The 20,667-nt window shown below is 39.0% G+C and overlaps 1 protein-coding gene across 1 annotated transcript in view; it reads left to right on the forward strand.

Annotated features, from left to right (window-relative positions):
* Positions 1 to 1,137: 1,137 nt before the first annotated feature.
* The window catches only part of LOC104925983 (voltage-dependent T-type calcium channel subunit alpha-1I), a 128,627-nt gene continuing 109,097 nt past the window's right edge, over positions 1,138 to 20,667 (forward strand). Inside the window, exons 1-2 of the mRNA XM_027282657.1 lie at positions 1,138 to 1,356; positions 5,442 to 5,575. Of these exons, the coding sequence (XP_027138458.1) occupies positions 1,138 to 1,356; positions 5,442 to 5,575 (353 nt within the window). The remainder of the gene's footprint in view (positions 1,357 to 5,441; positions 5,576 to 20,667) is intronic.

Raw genomic sequence — 20,667 nt, forward strand, 5'->3', positions numbered from 1 at the left:
GTGTGTTTATGTGTATGCATGTGTTTTGCCCACTCACAGCCTATCTTTATCCATGCTGTGATATCTACAATAGTCCATGTCTTTCTAGGAGGGTTCAGGCAGGGCCAAGAGAAACATGTTGAGGATTTAATCTTTTCTGGGACTTCTGTCTGTTCAAACACGCGGTGTAGTTTGCTCAGAGAAGAACAGGTTCTTCGTTTTTTCTTTCTTATTTCTTGCTGAAGCAGCTCTTCTTCTGTATTGTAGGCTGCTGGGGAAGATTTTTAGCATCCTGTGCTGTATAGCCTCGGGGAGGGATCGGACCTGGACTATTACAGCACATCCTCCTTCACACGCTTGTTAGCCAAGCAGCACATTCACTCCCTCAACACACGGAAAATGCATATTGAATCACTCCGTCACACTCTGCTGCTTTGTTTCCGCCGTTTTTTCTCCGGCATGCAGCTTGGTTTTGCATGTTCTGCTCCTTTGAATAAGTGTTGTCCATGCCGTTGTACTCTCAAAACATTTAGCAGCACCGCAGACATTGTCTGACATTTGTTCTGCAGCATCCCTCTAGTCATTGAGATTTTCCTGAAACCACTGAACTACACTGACAGTAAATGGTGGTAGAAATGGTAGGTGAAATGTACTAGAGCTCCTTTAGCTTCATAATTTAGATTTCTGCAGAGATGTATGTGTGAATGTCAGGGGAGTGATACAGTTAACCAGGAAATGAATAGTTTAATCCACAATGTGAACATCACATTTTATTTTAATTGCTACTGCAAATAATACATCCTCTGTTATAACTGCTCTGAAGGCCTGAACTTTAATAGCAACATTTAGACATTAGTAGTCTAAGAAGAATCATGGCAGGCTCCAGGATTGCACTAGTTTTGTTACAATCTGACCCCAACAAAAGTAGATGAACTGGGTGTCAATCATGTGAGGCCAGTGCTGTTAAAAACTTATGCATACTATAATATTTGAAGTTGCTCTTGTCACTCACCTTGATGTCTGATGATGTTTGATGATCCGTCACGCTAATTGCGGCACTATAGATTTTGAATGGGTCCACTTTCTGTCATCGTTATGTGCACAGAGTGAGAGTCAAAACCACATTTATTTGTCATCATTCATCACTTTCACACAATTATGAAATCGAAAATTAATGAAAAGTCCTTGGTCCTCTGTTCTCTATCCACTGTGTCCTCATCTGTATCGCTCAATGAGGTGTTCTCCTTAACAGTCCATGTTTTTACGTGGTTCGAACGTGTGAGTATTATGGTGATCTTGTTGAACTGCGTGACCCTGGGGATGTACCAGCCGTGTGAGAACATCGACTGCTCCTCAGACCGATGCCAAATACTACAGGTAGATGCCAACACACACATACACACAGTTTTTTTGTTTGTTTGTTTTTTTGTGTGATCATACTGTTGCCATTGTTACCACTCAGATTTACAGGAGCCTCCCACAAAATGTATCAAAAGCCAAACAAAAAAAAATCATCAACTTTTATCCATATTACAATTTTGCCTACTTTACAGCGAGCACCACAGCTTCACAGAGCCACTAGTGTGGTTGGAGACTCTTCCTTTTCTCTTCTCTGGTCCATTTATTTTTTATTTTTTTGACAGTGCTCTATAAATAAAGTTTACTTAGTTACACAATATCATGCATATTTAATCAGAGGCTCCAAATACATTTGTGCTTTACGAAAGCACTCACAACCATGTGTTAACAAATCTGCGCACATGCACACTCAGCCATACATATTTTATACAGTGTGCAACACCAACAAAGGCAGACATACTGAATTCACATAAGGACATAAAGTGAGCACTTCCCAACATGTAGGAACAGACACATACAGACAGACATACACTCATATTCCTAGAAATAGAGAGCAAAGAGTGTGCTTCTGTGCATATGTATGCGTTTTTTCCTACATTCTGGTGTTGACACGTAAAGCAAACACTAATTCACACACACACACACACATGCTACCTCCCTTCCTTTCAATCCTTCCTTGTCTCGATCTCCCCTCGCGCTCTACCTCCCATGCTGGGCCCTGTAACTCCACTCAGTGACTCATTGCTAGCATGTGGTCTTTATGGTGCAGCGAGCATGACTTTCTCACGCACAGCACCTCGGCCGCTTCCCCCCCCCCGTCATCTGGCAAGATGCAGAATTCCTTCTCACTTATGTCAAAGGTGGGCCCCGAGTGGGTGTAACATCTGCGTGCGAGAGTGTGCACGTATGTCTTCAGTCTGTCGGTGTGAAGTGCTTGTTGAATCACCCCGGCGTCCTGTTTTTCACATTCTCACTCAAGGCACCACACTCATCATATAACAGCCAACACAACACAGTAGATTGATTTGGTTCCCTGAGGGGGGTGGCTGGTGAGGTGGACCTAATAGAATTTCTCCTCCAAGTATCTATAGACCCTATTCAATATCAGCATGGATTTAGTGGGCTACAGCGCCACAGTCAATACACTCCACTCAGAAAATCCGTTGTTCAATACCATGATCTCAATGGTGCCTCAGCAGCACAATCTTTAAACTCGAACAAATGTGGACTTAAAGACCTCTGGAGGCTTATCTAGTTATTTAGTCAGCTAGTATCCACTTGTATATGGTTGGGTGAGTGGATGAGATGGGGAAAAATAGATGGTTTGGATTATCACTGAAGGCAACAACAAGCAGGACCAGATAGAAATCTCATTTGCATTTGACTTCCTTCTAGCTATCCTATGACCTGGATGGGTGAGAATCTTTATAGATCACATGTTGTAGAGACAACAGTGTTTTCATCTTACGGAATAGGAAATGTAAGAGAATTGACAATAAGCCCTTAGAAAGACGACCAAATCAAGGTTGCGTCCTTCATCACAAGTTACAGTTACATAAGTGTTCGAGCCGACTATCGCTGACACACTTGTGCCCTAAAGTGTGTTTTCTAATAGGGTGATGATGTAGATGATGGCAGAATTATCAAAGACATAATATAATATGAGATAATTTTACCAAAGTATGAACAGATTGACGATTGAGAGCTAAACAAGAAACAAGCGGCGAAAGAAGTGAAATGGATAACGACCGACATTTAGAGGCAGAGATGTAAAAAAAAAAAAAAAGAAGAAGAAAGAAGAGAAAGTGAAAGGTGTAAGAAAGAAAGCTGTGGAAATGTCAGAGGAGGAATATTTTTTGACATTTGGTAGAGTTTTGCTCTCCCTTGGTTCAGCAAACTTTACAGAAGGTAGCACCTCGTCCATCTTTCCCGTTTGACAAAGGTCAAGGTTGCAAGCTTTGGCCGTTCCCCCACATTAGTAGGCCTGTCTAGCATCTCTACACTCCTCCAGGACTGCTGAGTAGGTGCTTCTTTTCAGGGGCAAGGTAGTGACAAAACAAAGATTCACATCGATGGTTCAGCTTCAGATCATGTTGCCTACAGTACTTCTCTCTGAAAATCAAATTATAGGCAACGCCAAGCGTGTCAGTTCATCTCTAATCCCCCTGTATACATAGAAAGGAACACCAGCTAATCTAGGCTTTTTGCTCACAACAGCAATAACACGCATTAGCAAGCTGAGATCTTTGATTTATTTGGATTTTTTTTTCTCTTCTTTTAATTAGGTGCTTGATTAAAGCTGTGAGTGAGGTGGGGTGGGGGTGTCAATGTGGGGCTTATCTCTGATTGATGCTGAAACAAATTATTTTCCATTACCCCATCGTTTAGGGCAAACTGCTCAACTGGGGAGAGGGAGGAGGTTAGGTGAGTTGAGTTGAGGTTTCAAACTGGGTTTAATAGAGAGAAGGAGGTTAGGAGGGAGATGGGTATGAAAAAAAAGGGAAAGAGGAGAAAGAAAATAAGTAAAACGGTTGTAGGTAGGGAGATGAAAGTAAGAGATCAGCGGGGAGTTGTGGAAGGAAATGGAAGACGATGATTGAGAGAAGCCAGGGTGGGAGACAGGGCTAGGAAATAAGGAGAGGAAAGAGAAAATGTTACTGAAACCTGTCTCGGTTCATTATTCCTTATATGCGTATCTTGGTGGCAGATAGGATCACAGTTTACCTCACTGCAATTGGAATTTGTGCTGGAATCACTCCAGGGTATCACCCACCTCATCTCTGAGGTGCCACCGGGTTAATGGCTTAAAAACTGAGCTAAGGTCATTGACTGAATCCAAACCTCCACCGTCTAAAGTTGCTGCCTTGACACTTTCTTTTTATACAGAAGTGCTGACTGTCTCTACTTGCTGTATTTTCTCAGCTGTATCATCTAGTTTTTGGTCTGTAAAATCAAAGAAAATCATTAAATGGTAGGGATAGTAATTGCTTTAGACTTTATTGATACCAATGGCAATTCCATTATAGATTCAAGTCTACAGGAACGATTCCCTTGGATCAAATTATTGTGAGGAAAACAAGTTTCTAATGCATGGCATTTGTAGAATTTAACCCCATGTTGTGTAGACTTCATAATCATTTTATCAACATTACAGCTAGCCCTGTTGTCATCTTTCTTCATGTAAAGAAAATGTTTTGGACTGTTTCTTCCTCTCTACCATGGTGGTCAAATGATCCCATTTGAGATGCTGGAAACTGTAAATGTTTTTGATATGATTAATCACATGCATAAAAGGTCATGCTGTAAAAGTAATCATTAATCAATCAACTTGTTTGCTTGTGTGCAATATCAAGCATTAGATTTATGAACTGACCAATGACATTTATGAATGTACAGTGTATCTTAAAGGTTTTGTAAATAAATGTTTGTATTTTATATTTAAAGTTGTCCAAGTTACATGTAGCTGGCCAGTTAAACAAGAAGTCAAATAAAACAAACCAACTCAAGGAAGTCCACTTGAGTCTCCTTACAAACTTACCTAGTGTATCTACCATACCTAGCTTATTAAGTTTGCAAGTCTATAAGTCCTGAAATTTGGATTCAGGGATGTTCATATCGCTGCAGCAATCCTGAAATGATCTAGTATGCACATTTTGGTGTGATGCTTATTTGATGAAGATGAGTAAAGAGCATTTCTTCCATCCTTTTTGACAGCTGGCACGATGAAACCATTGACATAATTTGTATTACAGGATTTTCTATTTCATGGAAAAGCTTTGTTTGAAACGGCATAAACAATCACATCAAATCAAACATTTCAGTGATTCCTGTAATACACAGAAACGCCCTCTCATCACAGGGTGCATGCCAATGAGTTATGAGCTGTTCTCAAAGCAAATGATTTTCCTTTCTCAGACAATCTGAATCGTATTTTGAAGCCAATAGATGGTCAACAGTAATTTAAAAAACAAAGACTAGAGAAAAATCTGAGAAAAGTAATGCAGAGGGTTTTGTTTTTTTCTTTCTTTCCCCTTAGCTTGATCTTGATTAATGACATCCTTTTTTCATTCTTGACACATTGTCTCTTTATGTCTTTCTGTCAGGCTTTTGATGCATTCATCTACATCTTCTTCGCTCTGGAGATGGTTATAAAGATGGTCGCCCGGGGAATCTTTGGTCAACGCTGTTACCTCGGGGACACGTGGAACCGACTGGATTTCTTTATTGTCATGGCCGGGTAAGGTTCTCTTGTTCACTTTATTTAAACTCTTTTGTGTGTCAGAGGACTTGACGTGAGGTTTTGTTAAAAACAAAAAAGCTTTACAACAATTCAGAACAAAGTAAAACATAATGGGCAATATCATATTTGTAAAACTCATGTTGGACTTAAATAGGAACAGATTCACAGCAATGTATTTTTCTATATTCCTACAGCTTCCATATATAGCATGTTTGAATTAGTTAAACATTCAAATGTTTAATTATGATTTATCATACATCTATTTAAAGGCCAGCCACCAAATATAATTTGTCCGCTCTGCTTTTTTTGTCTTCCTGACACTTCATGATCCATTGTGCTACCATGCATGGCCAATCATGTCAGAATTAAATATGTAACATGACATTAAATATTAACATGTTCACCTGGGACATGCCTGGACAATAACATAACAATAATGTAATTCAGCTGAGCTAATCACTGCGATGTAATTTAATGAATGAGCTGAAATTACCCTGTCATCGTTTTCACACACACTCATACCGTTACTGCTGACTTCACGAATATGAGCCAAAACCTTTGGCTGGCAAAATGAAAGCACTTAACTGATTGATTGGACTCATAAAGACTGTAGCATTCCCTTTTTTTTTTTTTTTTTTAATCACAAATGGGTCTATAACCCTTTTTAAATTAGGTCTTTAAAATCTGTCATATATGTGAAACGGTAAGCTATCAGATCAACCCTTCAATATGTTGCACTATGACCCTAACCTTAAGCCCATCCTGTTTATAAAGCAATATGATTTCAGCTATGCAATTTTGTTCATTAATCTCATACATTGTAGGTCTCAGTTTCTTTTTTACCATCTAGTTCAGAGCCCTTGTTATCCACCTGTTGCAATCTGTATTTATGACAGTGGGACACTCGTACTGCTTTCAGTTTCCTTTGAACATCTTTGACTTCCTGGAGTGATGTTCTACCAGAGAGACAAGAGAAGCTCTGTCTTTTTTAAATCATTTGATGTTTTATCTATCAATGAGGACCAGAAATCTCTCTTTCTATCTGCAAGATAGGATTTCAAAAGTTGGAGATGTTTATTTGGAAGTTACAGTCTGTGATTGTAGTATTGTAACTTCTGCCAAAACCCATTGATGTAGCATCCACACTTTGTAGTTCAGTTCAGTTGGTCCAGCCTAAGAGGGAAAACAAAGGTAACCATTTATTTGATATATATTTAACATTTCAACTGGATCCTTTTATGGGGACATCTTTAACATAATATTATAGTATATTTGACAATTCATGGACATCCTAACCTAAGATATTTGAGTGCATATCCCTAACCAAACTTTAACCGCAGTGTTGTAATATCAGAAAAATGTTTGTTGAATCTCAACCAATGAGCTGTTACAAATGTTACAAATACTGCAGACTGTCCAAATACCAATACTACGTTGCCTTGTAGTTCTGATTGTTGTTTTTATTACAAACAACTCAAAATGTGTGCATTTTATTCTGCTTCATGTGTTTATTTTATTTTCTCTGGAGTCACAAATGGATCACAAAGAAAAGACTGCAACCGGACCTCATATGATATGAATAATGAATAATGTCAGAGCTCAACAATGAGACTGATTGCCCACAGGTCAGGTTTGAAAGACACATCACTACCAATTCATAGCCAAGTGCGACAGAATGAGTAACTTAATGATGAATGAATGAACCTGGGTGTGCTTCAGTGCCAGAATTATGATTCTAAGTCAAATTGTAAGCTTATTTCTTTACACACAGAATCCAATACAGATGTTTTATTTTTTATATTGCCACAAAATACAACATCACACTACAGTACTTGACAGCACTAAATTAGATCATCTTAACTGCGGTAGTTATGTTCTTCCTTAACGTAATTCTAGTACAGGTATGTGTGTATCTCTCAATTTGATCTCAGGAATTCAGGAAGCACTCTGCATTTTTATAATCACTGAGGCCTATTTGGCTTTCAATTTAATTTGCGATTTTAACTTGATTGAAAACAAAATAAATAAATCAGTAAATAAGATAGTCAGAGTGATTATGACAGAATAAGAAACACAACCGAAAAAGCTCTGGCAAGAAGCAGACATTCCCAAAGCTGGGGTACTACATTATCTCTTGGCACACAAGAATTAAAGTAATTAACATGATTTGATGGATGAAAAACAATCAAGTTGTATCACATCATTGATGTTCTCAAGATTTTTGTTAAGTGATCATTAGCACGCAGAGTAGAAGCCCCCCCAGTGATCAGTAAACAAACCCCTTTACAGGAGATGACACCAGCAGGTTGTCTCGGCATGCCGTGTAAATATCTCATATCTGTGTCTGCCGTTGGCTGAAGCTTTTTTAAAGAGACATTCCCCATCATGTCGGACACTTTCCAAATGCCAAATCTATTTCTTTTAGAAACTCAACAAGTGGGTGAAATCCATACTATATATAAACAAGATATAATTTCTTGTTAGTAGTGGACATGCTGTGGATAGCTTTAATTTAGTCATATTCCAACTTGCAAGTGTTAGAACAGACATTTCAGATATCCTGTAGTTGCTGAATTCAAATGGAAATGTATCGTACTATGTGTTTTTTAGTCTGCAGACATGTTGTAACTTCAGGCGCAGAGCTGTTGATTCACTTCAGCATGAATGGCATGTTCGATTTTGGTTGTTATGAAGCCCTAAATGGAAACTTGCCATCATATATCACCTTACTAAACTATACAATACAGATTAAAGGTGTACAGGCCAATATGAAACTATGTATACAAAGCTCAGTGAATTAATTATTCTTTTATACTATGAAAATAGTAACTGTTTTCAACTTTCCATGACTATTAAAGCAGTTTTCATTGTAGTACAATTACTGGATTTTGTAATTAAACAGCTACATGATGTTGCATAAAGTGTGTAAACAATGGAATAAAATATCCCTGTATCATGTTGGTGGATTCATAAAAATGAATTCCAAGGACAAATATGAAAACACAAAGGTTGTAACTTTATATTATTGTACTGGTTGCCACTACAGTTAAGCTGCTATAGCTCTGTGCCCTCATACCAGCACAATGCTGGAGTGCATGATTGCTCTTACCTTTACTTCTGTACACTGTTATGGTTGCCAAAACAAATCTGCTTGGAAAAAGTCCACACTACAAACTACACTATAAACCACACAGCATGATACAACAAGTGCATCTCCTTTCTCTTCCCACAATGTCCTCAGTAACATTTCAGGGTGTTAATTCTTTATTCAAATAATAGCTTTAAATATTGCGTCAAAAGAAAATGTATGCATGTAAGATTTATATATTTCTTTTCTATCTTTCTTATGAAGATTTCCCCTCTGAAGTTTTTTTTTTCTTACACACTTCCCCTTCCTCTGGCTTTTCCTTCTCTTCTTATTTTTCCCTCAAGGGAAGGTTTTTCATTCACGTTTTACTTCCCTGGTTTCTCTTGATTTTCCATACATTTCAACAGTCACCAGTGCATTCTTCCAGCCCCTAGGCTAGAAAAGCTACTGCTGCCACCATCTTGCTTTCTCACAATGTTTTATCTGGTCCGTTTCCTCGACTCTGATTCCACAGTTTCGGCTCATATGTCTTTCCTCACCCTTCTTCTCCACGTCTTTTCCTCTCGTCATCATCCTTTAAGCAGCAGCCACAAAGATCTGTTGCCTCGCCTCTACGTGCCAAACCCCAATGCTCAGAGCTTGCGTTCCAGAGAGATACCGCCACCACCACCAATTACTCCCCAGTCTTACATCCACCACATGCAGCGCGTGTAGCTGCAAGGAGGGTGGGTGTGATAAAACGTTGCACCCCTGGGAACAAGTGTGCTGCAAACACAAACAGTAGGCGAGCTGCAGGGAAGGGATTAGGAGCAGCATGAGTTCCACACTAGGCTCTACTTAGCTTGCCTGTTCAGCTGAACCAGACCCCTGCACACAGTTAGATTGTATAGAGAAATCTGTGAGCATGATGTGTGTGTGTGTGTGGACTGGCGTGGAGAAGGCAGGCGTCCAGCATTAAACCAAAAGCTTGCTTTTTTGTGTAAATTCTCCTTCACCCTTCAACCCTCCCACTGAGTGTTAGGCATTTTTAATTCTGACAAACAAAATGTCCTAATTTTTTTATCTTTACTAGATTTTCTGACCTTTACTAATGTGTGCTAAATTGTAGTATTTGGTGATATTAAACATCCAAATACAAATCAGTCCAACTGAATTCAGAAATGTAGATAAAAGCATGAACCAAGTGTCTTATGTTGACCCATTGTGTTAGCAGAAACCATTAGTTGAATCAAGATTTATTCTACACTTCAGGAAACCTGTCTATTGCCTATTCAAACACAATTTCTGCATTCAGCCTGCAGGTATTCATCTTTTCATTGAAAAATAAAGGGCATTCTTTTACTGACACTGTTTCCCGCTTCACTCCCTTGTGGGTTCATACTTGTCACAAAGGTCCAGCACGGAATGTTATGAAAAAAAAAAAAAATGACTCTGATATGACAAAAGAACCTCTTCACATTCAAAAAGGGATCTCATTCCTTTCGTGGCCTGGAGTCAAAAGTGCAAACCTTTCCGCAATGTTAATGTGTAAAAAGACAACATGCTGCAAAACCCTCAGGGAGTCCTTGAATGACACAGTGTGTGTGTGTTTTGCAAGCTGATGATGATTTAGTGCGTCTGTATGTGCGCATGCATGCATACATGCACTGTCGCATGCATACATCTTCTTTCACCCCTCATTAACACACACTTCAGGTTCAGGTCAGTTTATTTGTACCTGTAGGTAGATTTGGATTGCAGCAGACAAGGCATGCATCTTGACACACATTTTACAACAAAAAAAAACACACTAAAACATTTATTTATTATTTTATTTTATTTTTTAAACTCTAGTTTACCTTATTCCACATGCATTACAAATTGGTGCATAACCCAGTAAAACCTAAGAAGTCATTTGTCTTTTTCTTATTGAACATTTAACTATAGTGAATACATTTACATATTCATAATCAGTTTTTTCTTCTCTGAGGTCTCTTACAGCTCAGGTAATGATGGCAATTCCATTATGCACAACAAAACTAGTGCCATAAGATATCTGTCTCTCTGTGTTCAGATCTTCTGCGTGGTGATTATATATACAGCTGCTCTTGGCTCTTGGTCACAGTAATAGCATTACTTCTAATGAGTGACGCTGATGCTAATTTGTTGGTGCGCCGCACCACTGTGTCTGCCTGCAGCAGAGTGGACAGGAAAGAAAGGGAAGTGAAGCAAGGAAAGGCAAGAGACGGATGGTGTTTTGTCTTTTCTGCCTTTAGTCTTTTACTGTTGGCACCTGCTATTGCTCAGCATTGGGACTGTTGCCTTGCCCGCATGAGGAGATTGGCGGGTACACTTATGGATGTGAAACTGCAATGGAAGTCAAGAAAATCCTGGTTTGGATTAACTTTCCTGTTGTTACGACCATATGAAAGGGTATGAAAGTAGTAACATAAGAACCAGATTTTAAAGGTTATTAAACAAAAGTAGTTTATTAAATGAAAGTTTATAAGATCGTTTTAACAAAAGGAGGTGAGGCAAAAGGGAACTAAGGGCGAGCAAGTGCTGTTAAACGAACAAACCAATATAACAAAAGAAGAACTCTAAACAGAGCCTATTATCTAACTAGAAAATCAAAACGAGAAAGAAAAACCTCACTAACGTAGTCCAACTCTAAATAACAAAAACACATCAAAACAGCACCTCTAGACTAATGGGGCTAACAGAAATACACTCTAGTGTGATCAGTATATATATCTAAACTAATCCCTGCCCAGTCCCAACAATTCAATACACTATCCTCCACAGTTACCAATACCAACAAACGAGGCAAGCTCACAAACAAGTGAAGCCACCACGATGCTCGGGCGGCTGCGGTTTAAATGCCCGGTGATGCTGCTGCGGGGGCGCTCTCATTGGCGGCGTGGGAAAGATGCCGCACCAATCCTGGCCCTGCAGCTGACGAAATGTTGTCCCCGCCTCCTCCAGTTTGGGGCCAAACAGAGACCGGGAACCACACACCTGTATTTACCTATGGGCGAAAAAACACATATGCGTGGGGCGAAACGGCGGAAGCCGTAACACCTGTGAAAAGTGCAAGAACCAGTTTTACAGAGTCTACAATGCTGTGAAAAGTGCAAGAACCAGTTTTACAGAGTCTACAATGTCTGAAATGCAGAAATGACTTTTACAAATTACCAAAGATACATGTTTTATGTGACAGTCTTAAATATCTTACCTATGTTAGCTATGCTTTTGAAGGTCAGCTTCATCACACCTAATATAGACCAAGTAAAGCTTGTTTTTCCTACTCCCTGCCCCCTTTTCTACACAGACTTCGCTTCACTCTCTAACCCTCTTTTTCCTATGTTTTATCCCTTAAAGCATCTCTTGTGTCGGAAATGTTTGTATCACTAAATCTGCCCCGTCATTATCTTCATGTATTGTTTGTATGGGAGTGTGTATGTTTGCCTACTGTATATTTAAACTATTGTGTATGTGCCTTTGTGATAGTCTGTCATCTAAGGGTAATGTCGGAGAGGCTATCTGCGAGCACAGACCCAGCTTTACATCTCCCCTCCCAGGATGCATTCATTTGCTCCTCCTCTCTCCCCTCACGCCCTCTATCTGTCTCCAACACTCAGCAGAGGAGGCGGTAAAGACAGGCTGATGTGTTGAGAGAGCATGAATGAAAAATACTAGCAGTATAACGGAGAAAGGAAGGGACATCAAAGCGTATGATTGGAGAAATGTCAGGGCTCATAAATTTACACATTTAAATGCATTCTTATCAAACCTATTGTAAGAATGACAACCAGGACTGTGTCCTCAGTGGCTTAGAGTATTACACATCTGAGCAGAAGCAGCACTGTTCAATGGGCAATCTGAACCAGCCAACTGCTTGCCTTAGTCACCACAGTGGCAAATGATCCCGTGTTCCACGCATAATTTATTTCTTGCTCGGCTAGAAAAGTTTTTTTCTTTTTTTTTTTTCCTTCATGCCAGGAAGGATTTATCACTTTTCCAGCCACCTTGAATATTATCAGATGATTTTAAATAATAATGACAATAAAGTCATATTTATTCTTTCTACACAGACACATTTGTAGACATTCAGTTCTTTATACTTTAAATAACCCAGAATATGACTATGAAATAGATATTAACATGGATGTAGATATTCTAAAATGATTAAGCCAAAGCATTTTGCAGTTCCTTTGTAAGATTCCTATAGACCAAAGACAAGATAATCTGTAGCATCTATCTCATGTCAGTGGTATTCAAAATACGGACTGCATAACTTACATTGCTTCCTCTTTAGTGAATATCACTGGTTTTAGTTATATGATTTATTAGTTTGTCTTTTCCAGGGTCCAGCACATAATATTGTCTCCCCAAATGTTGGTTTTATTTGTTTCTAAAACATTTATCAAAATTTATGTAGAAATTTGGTTTATGGATATTTGATAGTAAAACAAAGTTGAAAGTTGGTCAAGGTCATCTCCTTGATGAGTTCAGTGAGTCTCACTTTTAACAATCAGAGTTGAACAATCATATCATGTCAAATTTGTGTCTAAACCATTTAATATTTTTTTGTTTGTTGTGTTTAGATTTTTGTCTATGTCTCTCTGTTCTGGTCGGCTTTGAGTATATCTCTTAACTGTCTTCCTCTTATATTCTGAGCTGCCAAACATTGTACTGGTAAAGAGAGCAGATGGAAGACCATAATTGATCCCGATCTGCGTTGGAAGAACTATATTTACACATGTATAAATGTTCTCCCTCTACCTATTGACAGAAATAAGTGCTGTCTGCTTTTATAGATTTTTGAAATATTGGATCAGTTACGGTTCTTGAAGTTAAAAGTAACAAGATCACACTAACAATAACGCACAATGTCGTCTCCAAATGTCCTGATTTTGAAACAGAGTAGTACTGTTTAGAATTTAAATAAAATAGTGGATAAGACAAAATCTATTTTATTTGAAGATGTTTCTGTATTTTGCATTTGCATATTAGATACTGGATTGAATTGCTAACCAAATGTTTCTCTGATAATCGTTTTGATTGATGAGATGAGATTAAAGACAACTAGTGATCTGACTGCCTAAGAGGAATTCCAGCTAATGTGTAGTCTGCCTGTGTTATCGAGCTGTAGCAATGTTTGAGTTTTGTTTATTCTGGTGTTGACCTTCACTTGCTGTTTTTTCTTCAGTGGCGTCCTTTCCAATCTAATATGACTAAAATCTCCCATTATCAAAATCAATGAATTCTCCAGTTATGGGACCAAGGTGGCTACAAATATAATAGAGGTGAATTCTCTTGGTGGATAAAAGGCTTTGCATTTGATTGTACTGTGAAACTCTCACACTGATTTGAACCTTGAGTCAGTAGACCATTCACATCGCATATGCTGCAACCTCATTGTTTTTAGTGAATCTACCATTCTGTCAGCTCTGAAGAGAGAGAACTTGTGCTGCTGTACTGCTGAATCAGCTCTGAAGAGAGAGAACTTGTGCTGCTGTACTGCTGAATCAGGCACTATATCATCTAGTCATTACTCAGTAAAAAAAAAAAAAAAAAAAAAGGAAAAGTCTGCAACCTTATTGAGAAGGACCTATGCCAGAAAATCTTTTATTGGCATCAAAACATCAGTTGGCAAAGCGGTTTTTGAGTGTTTCATCAATGTCTCATCTCAAATCCCTGATGGTTTCTTTGGATGTTTGCGGTTGTATTTGTGAGTTGTTAGTTCAAAAGTCACTCTGACATCTGCAGAAAGAAGCATCTGGTGAAACTGGGCAATCAGTTCTTGTGACAAGATTATTGCCAAAACTAATGAACTAAATATGAGGACATGATTATGTAAGACTATACATAAGATAACAATATACATAATTTAAAGTGTAAAATTATGTAAACAATAAAACCCTGCAAACAAATATTGTATATCAACCTAACTTGTCAAATTCTGCTTGGTCTGTGGCCCTATACTTCAAATTATGACACTGTAGGTACCTGTCTAGTTTTTTTCTAGATGCATGGCTGTTTGGTCAACAAGCAAACAAAAGAAAAAAAAAATTAAACCATCCATCCAGCTCACTTTCACCAAATGTGGACTTTCTTGCTCGCTCTTTAGCACCATCACTGATCAAGTGAGCAGCAAGTACTAAATAGAAAGTGAGTAGCTGATGAGGACTTTAAAAGTCACATTGTGTGTGTCCCAGTGCTTTTCCTACAGTCCATATAATCTATGGGCAAAACACAAGAAAAAAACACACAAGCTGACTGAAGCAAATGTGATACTACCACAATGACACCATCTGAGATAAACATCATATGGTGTCACATGTTCATAAGCATGCGGCAGCAATCTGGCTTGTGCTTGTAAGTGTGTTGTCAATAACCGAGTTAACGTATGATGAAAGGCTACTCTCATTTGCACTGCAAATGATGGACACACAGTATGAGGAATGTTTGATTCACTAAAGCTCAGTCTTTTGAATATACGTCCATCATCGTATATATGTTTGTGTTGTGTGTGTGTGTATGGGGGCACATGTTGCCATATGCACATATTGTAATTACTTTAACTGAAAGATGAGGCATGACGTTATTGAGTTAATGACCCTGAAAAGTTTTTGAGTTATAGTAAATGATGCCTGGGAATCATTCTGGCATAGCACCAACTGTCTAAACAGATGTGTATGCATTCACAGCTGATTAATAAGTTGTACTGTCATATAACTAGTAGAGAATATACTGTATATACATACTGGTTTCCCTTTGGTCAGTACTGTGACTCCTCAGATATGCAGTCCTATTCTTGTAGGTGATGTTTCTTTGTCTGAAGTTTCATATGTTATCAAAGTGCCAGTCAAGATAAACCTGGCATTGTGTTTAAAAATCAAATGAATGACAGAACTGGAAGGTTGCACGGAAAGAGTGAAAGGTTCAGTTAATCATTAGGACACCCATATTTATTAAAAACATGCATAAAATAAAGCCCACCATCACAAAAATGTAAATGACTTCATTTCGACGGTGTTGTATTTCACTTATTTCTCCTCAAAGGTAAAAATTAGTCACATGTGCTGGATTTTGATGCACTTCCAGTTTTACTGGGAAAGATACCTATGATGTCATGGTTGCACAGGTTGACCCTGAATGCAGGCTTCGGACCAAAGAGAGAATGGGATTTATTGAGGTGTGGGATGAGAGGGGAAGGAGAGGGCCCGATACGAGGTGGAGGGAATGGCTGAGGTGATGCAGTGGTGGGAATGGATGGAGGAGGCCGGACTGTTTGAAGGTGGTGGATGGAGAGCAGGCAAGCAGGTGACAATGGTGGTGGACCTGAGCACAAGAGATCAGAGGTTAGAGTTCAGGAAAACAACAAGGAACAGGTAGTTAAAGATGGTCCGATTGTGATTTACCAAGGAGGCTGAACAAACAATCTGACAAGGAGTGGGAGGAAGGCCAGGGTTAATATGCAGGTGGAGTGATGAGTTGATGGAAGGCAGGTGAGGTGAGGAACGGCAGGTGTGCTTCATTTGATGATTATCCAGGAGGCCCAGGGAAAAGTGCCACGCCCACAACACAGACAGACGTAAGTAAACACAACACAAGGATAGGGAAACAAGGGGAAACACAGAGAAACAACCACAGTCACGACTGCCATCGTGACATATGAATCATTAACTCTCCCATTTTATTTTATAGTCATAATATTATAAATTCAGAGGCTTGATGATGACATGTGTGACATGTCAATCAGGAAGAGATTGGGACACTATACAGGAAGAGAGATGGGTCATGTGACGACATCACCTCCAGCGGACAGCTGGCTTTCATCTTTGACGAGATATTCAGTGCATCACACACACACACACACACACACAAACCCTCATATATTGACATGTGTATGAGCATCTGTACCCAGCTGGAGGTGTAACAGTACCTCATTAGAACTCTGACACCAAACAACACAGTGGTAGGAATGTGAGAATGGAAGATAACGCATACAGAGAGAGAGAGAGTGGACAAAACAAAACAGATGAAGAGCTAAAATAAAAAAAATAAAAAAGTGGGGAACGAATGAAGCAGTAAAGGAAGATATTTAAGTTTGGGAGTTTGGTAGAAAGGATAAAAGAGGAAGGGAGGAGGGAGAAGGTATGGAGACAGGAGACAAGTACTTCCGAGTTGTTGTAAATGAGTGTGTGTCTTAACATGCTCACTTGCCTGCATGCCTGTGTGTGGCCCTCTATCTTCTCTGACTTGCAAACCTCTTCTGGGACAGAAGATCTACTGCATCCATTAATCACGTTTTAATAATTGATGCAGTCTTCTCCAGATGGAGCTTGGCCTGGACTGTTGGCATAAAATGAGACATTTACTGCTCTCTCGTAATTGCCATATTAGTTTATTCACGCCTGTTAGGTCAGTGTACAGCCGGCAAAATCGCCTAAATGTGCACTATATATTTAGCTGCTTTATCTTGCTTTACAAGGCCATCCACAGCCTGGATCACCAATTTTTGTTAATTTATGTCACACCTAATGTGACTGACTTTTGCTGTTAATGCTTGTGAACCTAACCTTGTGGAAGTGCCGTAAATGTATGGATGCATGTCTTGGCCACTGTGGCAGATAAACAACTATGCTTCAGAGCTATTATGAGTTAATATGGCCAGTAAAGAGCTGTTGATCTTTCAGGGTTCACCATCAATAGTCAGTTTTGTTTCAGTATTAGCTAGTTAGTTGCCTTCACTTCACTGTCAACTAAACATAAACGTCTATGGCATATTAGTGAAGGTGGTTGGTGTGCGTGTATGGGTAAGTTTAGTATTATTGTGATCTTGAATAGCTTTTGATTGCTAATCAAGAGTCATATTGTAATATTGCTCCTGATGAACAGTTTGCACCTTGCATGGCAGCCGTAAGTATATAAATCTGTTTTCAGAGGTCGGCAGACCAGAAAAGCGGCATATGAAGTCCACTGCTCATGTTTGCCATCCTAGCGTTGTGGGTCTAGGGTATCACTTCACTTTTCATCTGGTGAATCAGGTCAAAGTTCTAATTTGTCCAATATCTTCTGTATTGATCAGATACCTGAAAAACTGGCAAGTGATCAAAATGATGAAAGGCTAGACATTCTAAACTAAAACAATGGAAATGCTGACATTAGCATTTAGCTGCTGTCCCTAAACAAATGTGCTGCTCTATATACTAACACAGGGCCTATAAAGTAGGGGTAATCACTGAAATGAAATGCATAACTAATACAATTTGTGAAAAAAAGCAGATTAGTTCTATTCTTTATTGTATGATTGTATATATTTAAAAAAATACAGGTTTTATTTGTATCACACCCTGATGACGAAGTGCAGTGTTTAACACAGACTGATGTGAGTGCTGCCTTTGAAGATCACTGCGCTATAGCAAAATAATTAAACCTGTGGGGAACACCATGTTTTGACTGAATTCAAAGGAAAATGAGTGTGCTGTGAAGAGATTCTCCAAGTGGATGTATAGTTTTTGTCCCAAGGTAAATTAAACTTTAAATAAGAAAAACCTCTAGACTCCTCTTCTGGTTGAGTTTGAGGCATCATGAAGATGAATTTGGAAGGCAGAAATTTCAATATTGAATGATTTTGCAATTTGATAGCAGTTATAATTTTAGGAATACTGTAGACCTTTTAAGAGTTATGTGAATTGGTATTTATTTTTGGACTTTGACACTGATGGTGGTTTTGCTGTACTTTGGATACTCTCTTGTGTCCACAACTATATAAGTTATAGTATACTGTAATAGTATAAGCCATATTAAAATGATAATTAGGAGGCGACTATGGCTCAGTGGTAGAGTCGGTCATTCAATACCCCTCTGCTCAAAAAAGATTGTCACGGCTGAGGTGCTCCCCGCTCCAGTGAATCCACTGAGTGTGTGCGACCTTGTGCATGTGTGTGTTCCAACAGGTGCCAGCCTGGATTTGTTAAATGTGGAGAAGTAATTTCACATTCAACGATATTAATAAAGTTTCTAAAATGTAATTCACAAAAATTAGAATAATGATAATAATTCCACTTTCAATATGGATTTTTTCACCCAACACTGCTATACCTATGAATGCTGTGTAGGGTTTCAAAGGCTACACCTGCATTATCTTCAACATTCAAAGCTTCCCCCTCCAACCAGCTAAGCATCCCTGGAGAAAAGCTCTCCCACTGTTCTTCTCTGATGGTAAGATTTTCACAGTGCCAACTTGTGACAGCACTTTTCAGGGGGTAAAGTAAACTGTTGGGACAGAGAAGCTCTCTCAAGAAAAGCTACAGAAAGACGATGTTTAAGAAATAGTTAGATATCCACACCAACTCTAACATGGCTTAGCAACAAAAGTAATCTAGTTCCCCTCAAATATTAATGAAGTTGTTTGTTTGGAGAGCAACGCTTACTCAAACACAGACAGATACTAAATTTAGTTTTACTTGTGTACAATAGTGTCGGTGTGTGTCTGAGAGTGATTGCCTGCATGTGTGTGTGTGTGTGTGTGTGGGTGCATGTGTGTGTACTGTTAGTTCGTGTGTGGGTTCATGGCTTACATAATTACACTCTTTAGGAGTGTGCATGTGTGTATTTGTTAGTGTTAGAAAGACAAAGTGTGTGTGCGGATGTGTGGTTGTGCTTTTCTGCAAGTGTGTGACCTTTGTCTTCTGATTTGAAACAGCATTGAGCCCGGAGTCGGCCCCAAGCATTTTCTCTACTCAAGAGTGTTTGTGTGGATGTGGATGTGTGCGTTTGTATTTGGGTGTCATGCTGAGGTTATCTGTATTTTCTGTGTGTCATTGTGCCTGTGTGTGTACAATATACTGTTTCTTTGCATGTGTGTGTGTGTGCGTTTGTGCATATTATTGTGTGCACATGTCTGTTTGCGTACGTGTGCGTTGCATTTGTGCAATCGTGTGTGTATGTGTGGCCGAAATGGGCTGTCTTATCTAAAATTGCTGCAGAAAATTACTCAAAATGACAAATCCCCATTATATTCACCACTACCCACACACACACACACACACAACACAACACAGTTATTGAAATAGCAGCTATAGTACACAAAACTATTGTACTTACTCCCAGTCCAGTTTATTTTGTCCTTTTCCTCCTTTAAAAAAATGATACTAAAATGTTTATGTTTTTTACATTTAAACATATGATTTTGTTAAAGGTCCAGTGTGTGGGATTTAGTGGCATCTAAATACAACCCACTTGCCTAACCCTCTCCTTCCTAGTGTCAAGGAGAAAGTACAATGGTCACGAAACTCAAGAAAAAAACACAAAAGGTCCTATTTAGAGATCTGTCCTTTCTGGGCTACCATAGAAACATGGTTGTTTGACATGGAGGATGCATTCTAAGGTCATAAACACAGCGGTGCTTATTTTCACGTCAATATACCCTAAGTGAAATCATTGTTATTTTGTAAATACTGCCCCCTAATTCTTTCACACTGGACCTTTAAGGTTTTTAATGTTTTGCTTTGGTATTATTCCAGCTCCCTTTCCTCCCTGTGCTCTGGCTTGCACACCAAAAATGCAATGTCCTTTTTTTCTTCCTCTCACTGTGTAAGTGGATGATGTGTATGCTCTTTTCTTTTCTCCCTCCATAGAAAATGGCCTGTCAGATTAGATCATGGCCACACTCTGAGAATCAACCTCTGTGATCTCACACAGATATGGCCACATGCAGGTACTCTGCGAACTCTGACCTCACTTTTCATGGTCAGTGTGTTTTACTAGCACAGTTTGGTGTGATTTGTGGGGGAGCTGTAGCAGAATCAGAGCTTTGTCGGCGTCTGTCACAGCCAAGGTTACAGTAATACGCCGGTAATAGGAGAGATTCATATGTTATGGCTCACTGAGTTAGATCCACAACTTAAAGATGCTTTTTCAAAGTGATGTTTGGTTATATTATAGTGCAGCTGCATATTTCAACTTTGAAACTTTGTCCTGATCAAGTTTTTTCAACTTCTGAATCTGG

Source organism: Larimichthys crocea, chromosome X (assembly GCF_000972845.2).
Source record: "Larimichthys crocea isolate SSNF chromosome X, L_crocea_2.0, whole genome shotgun sequence".
NCBI lineage: Eukaryota > Metazoa > Chordata > Actinopteri > Sciaenidae > Larimichthys > Larimichthys crocea.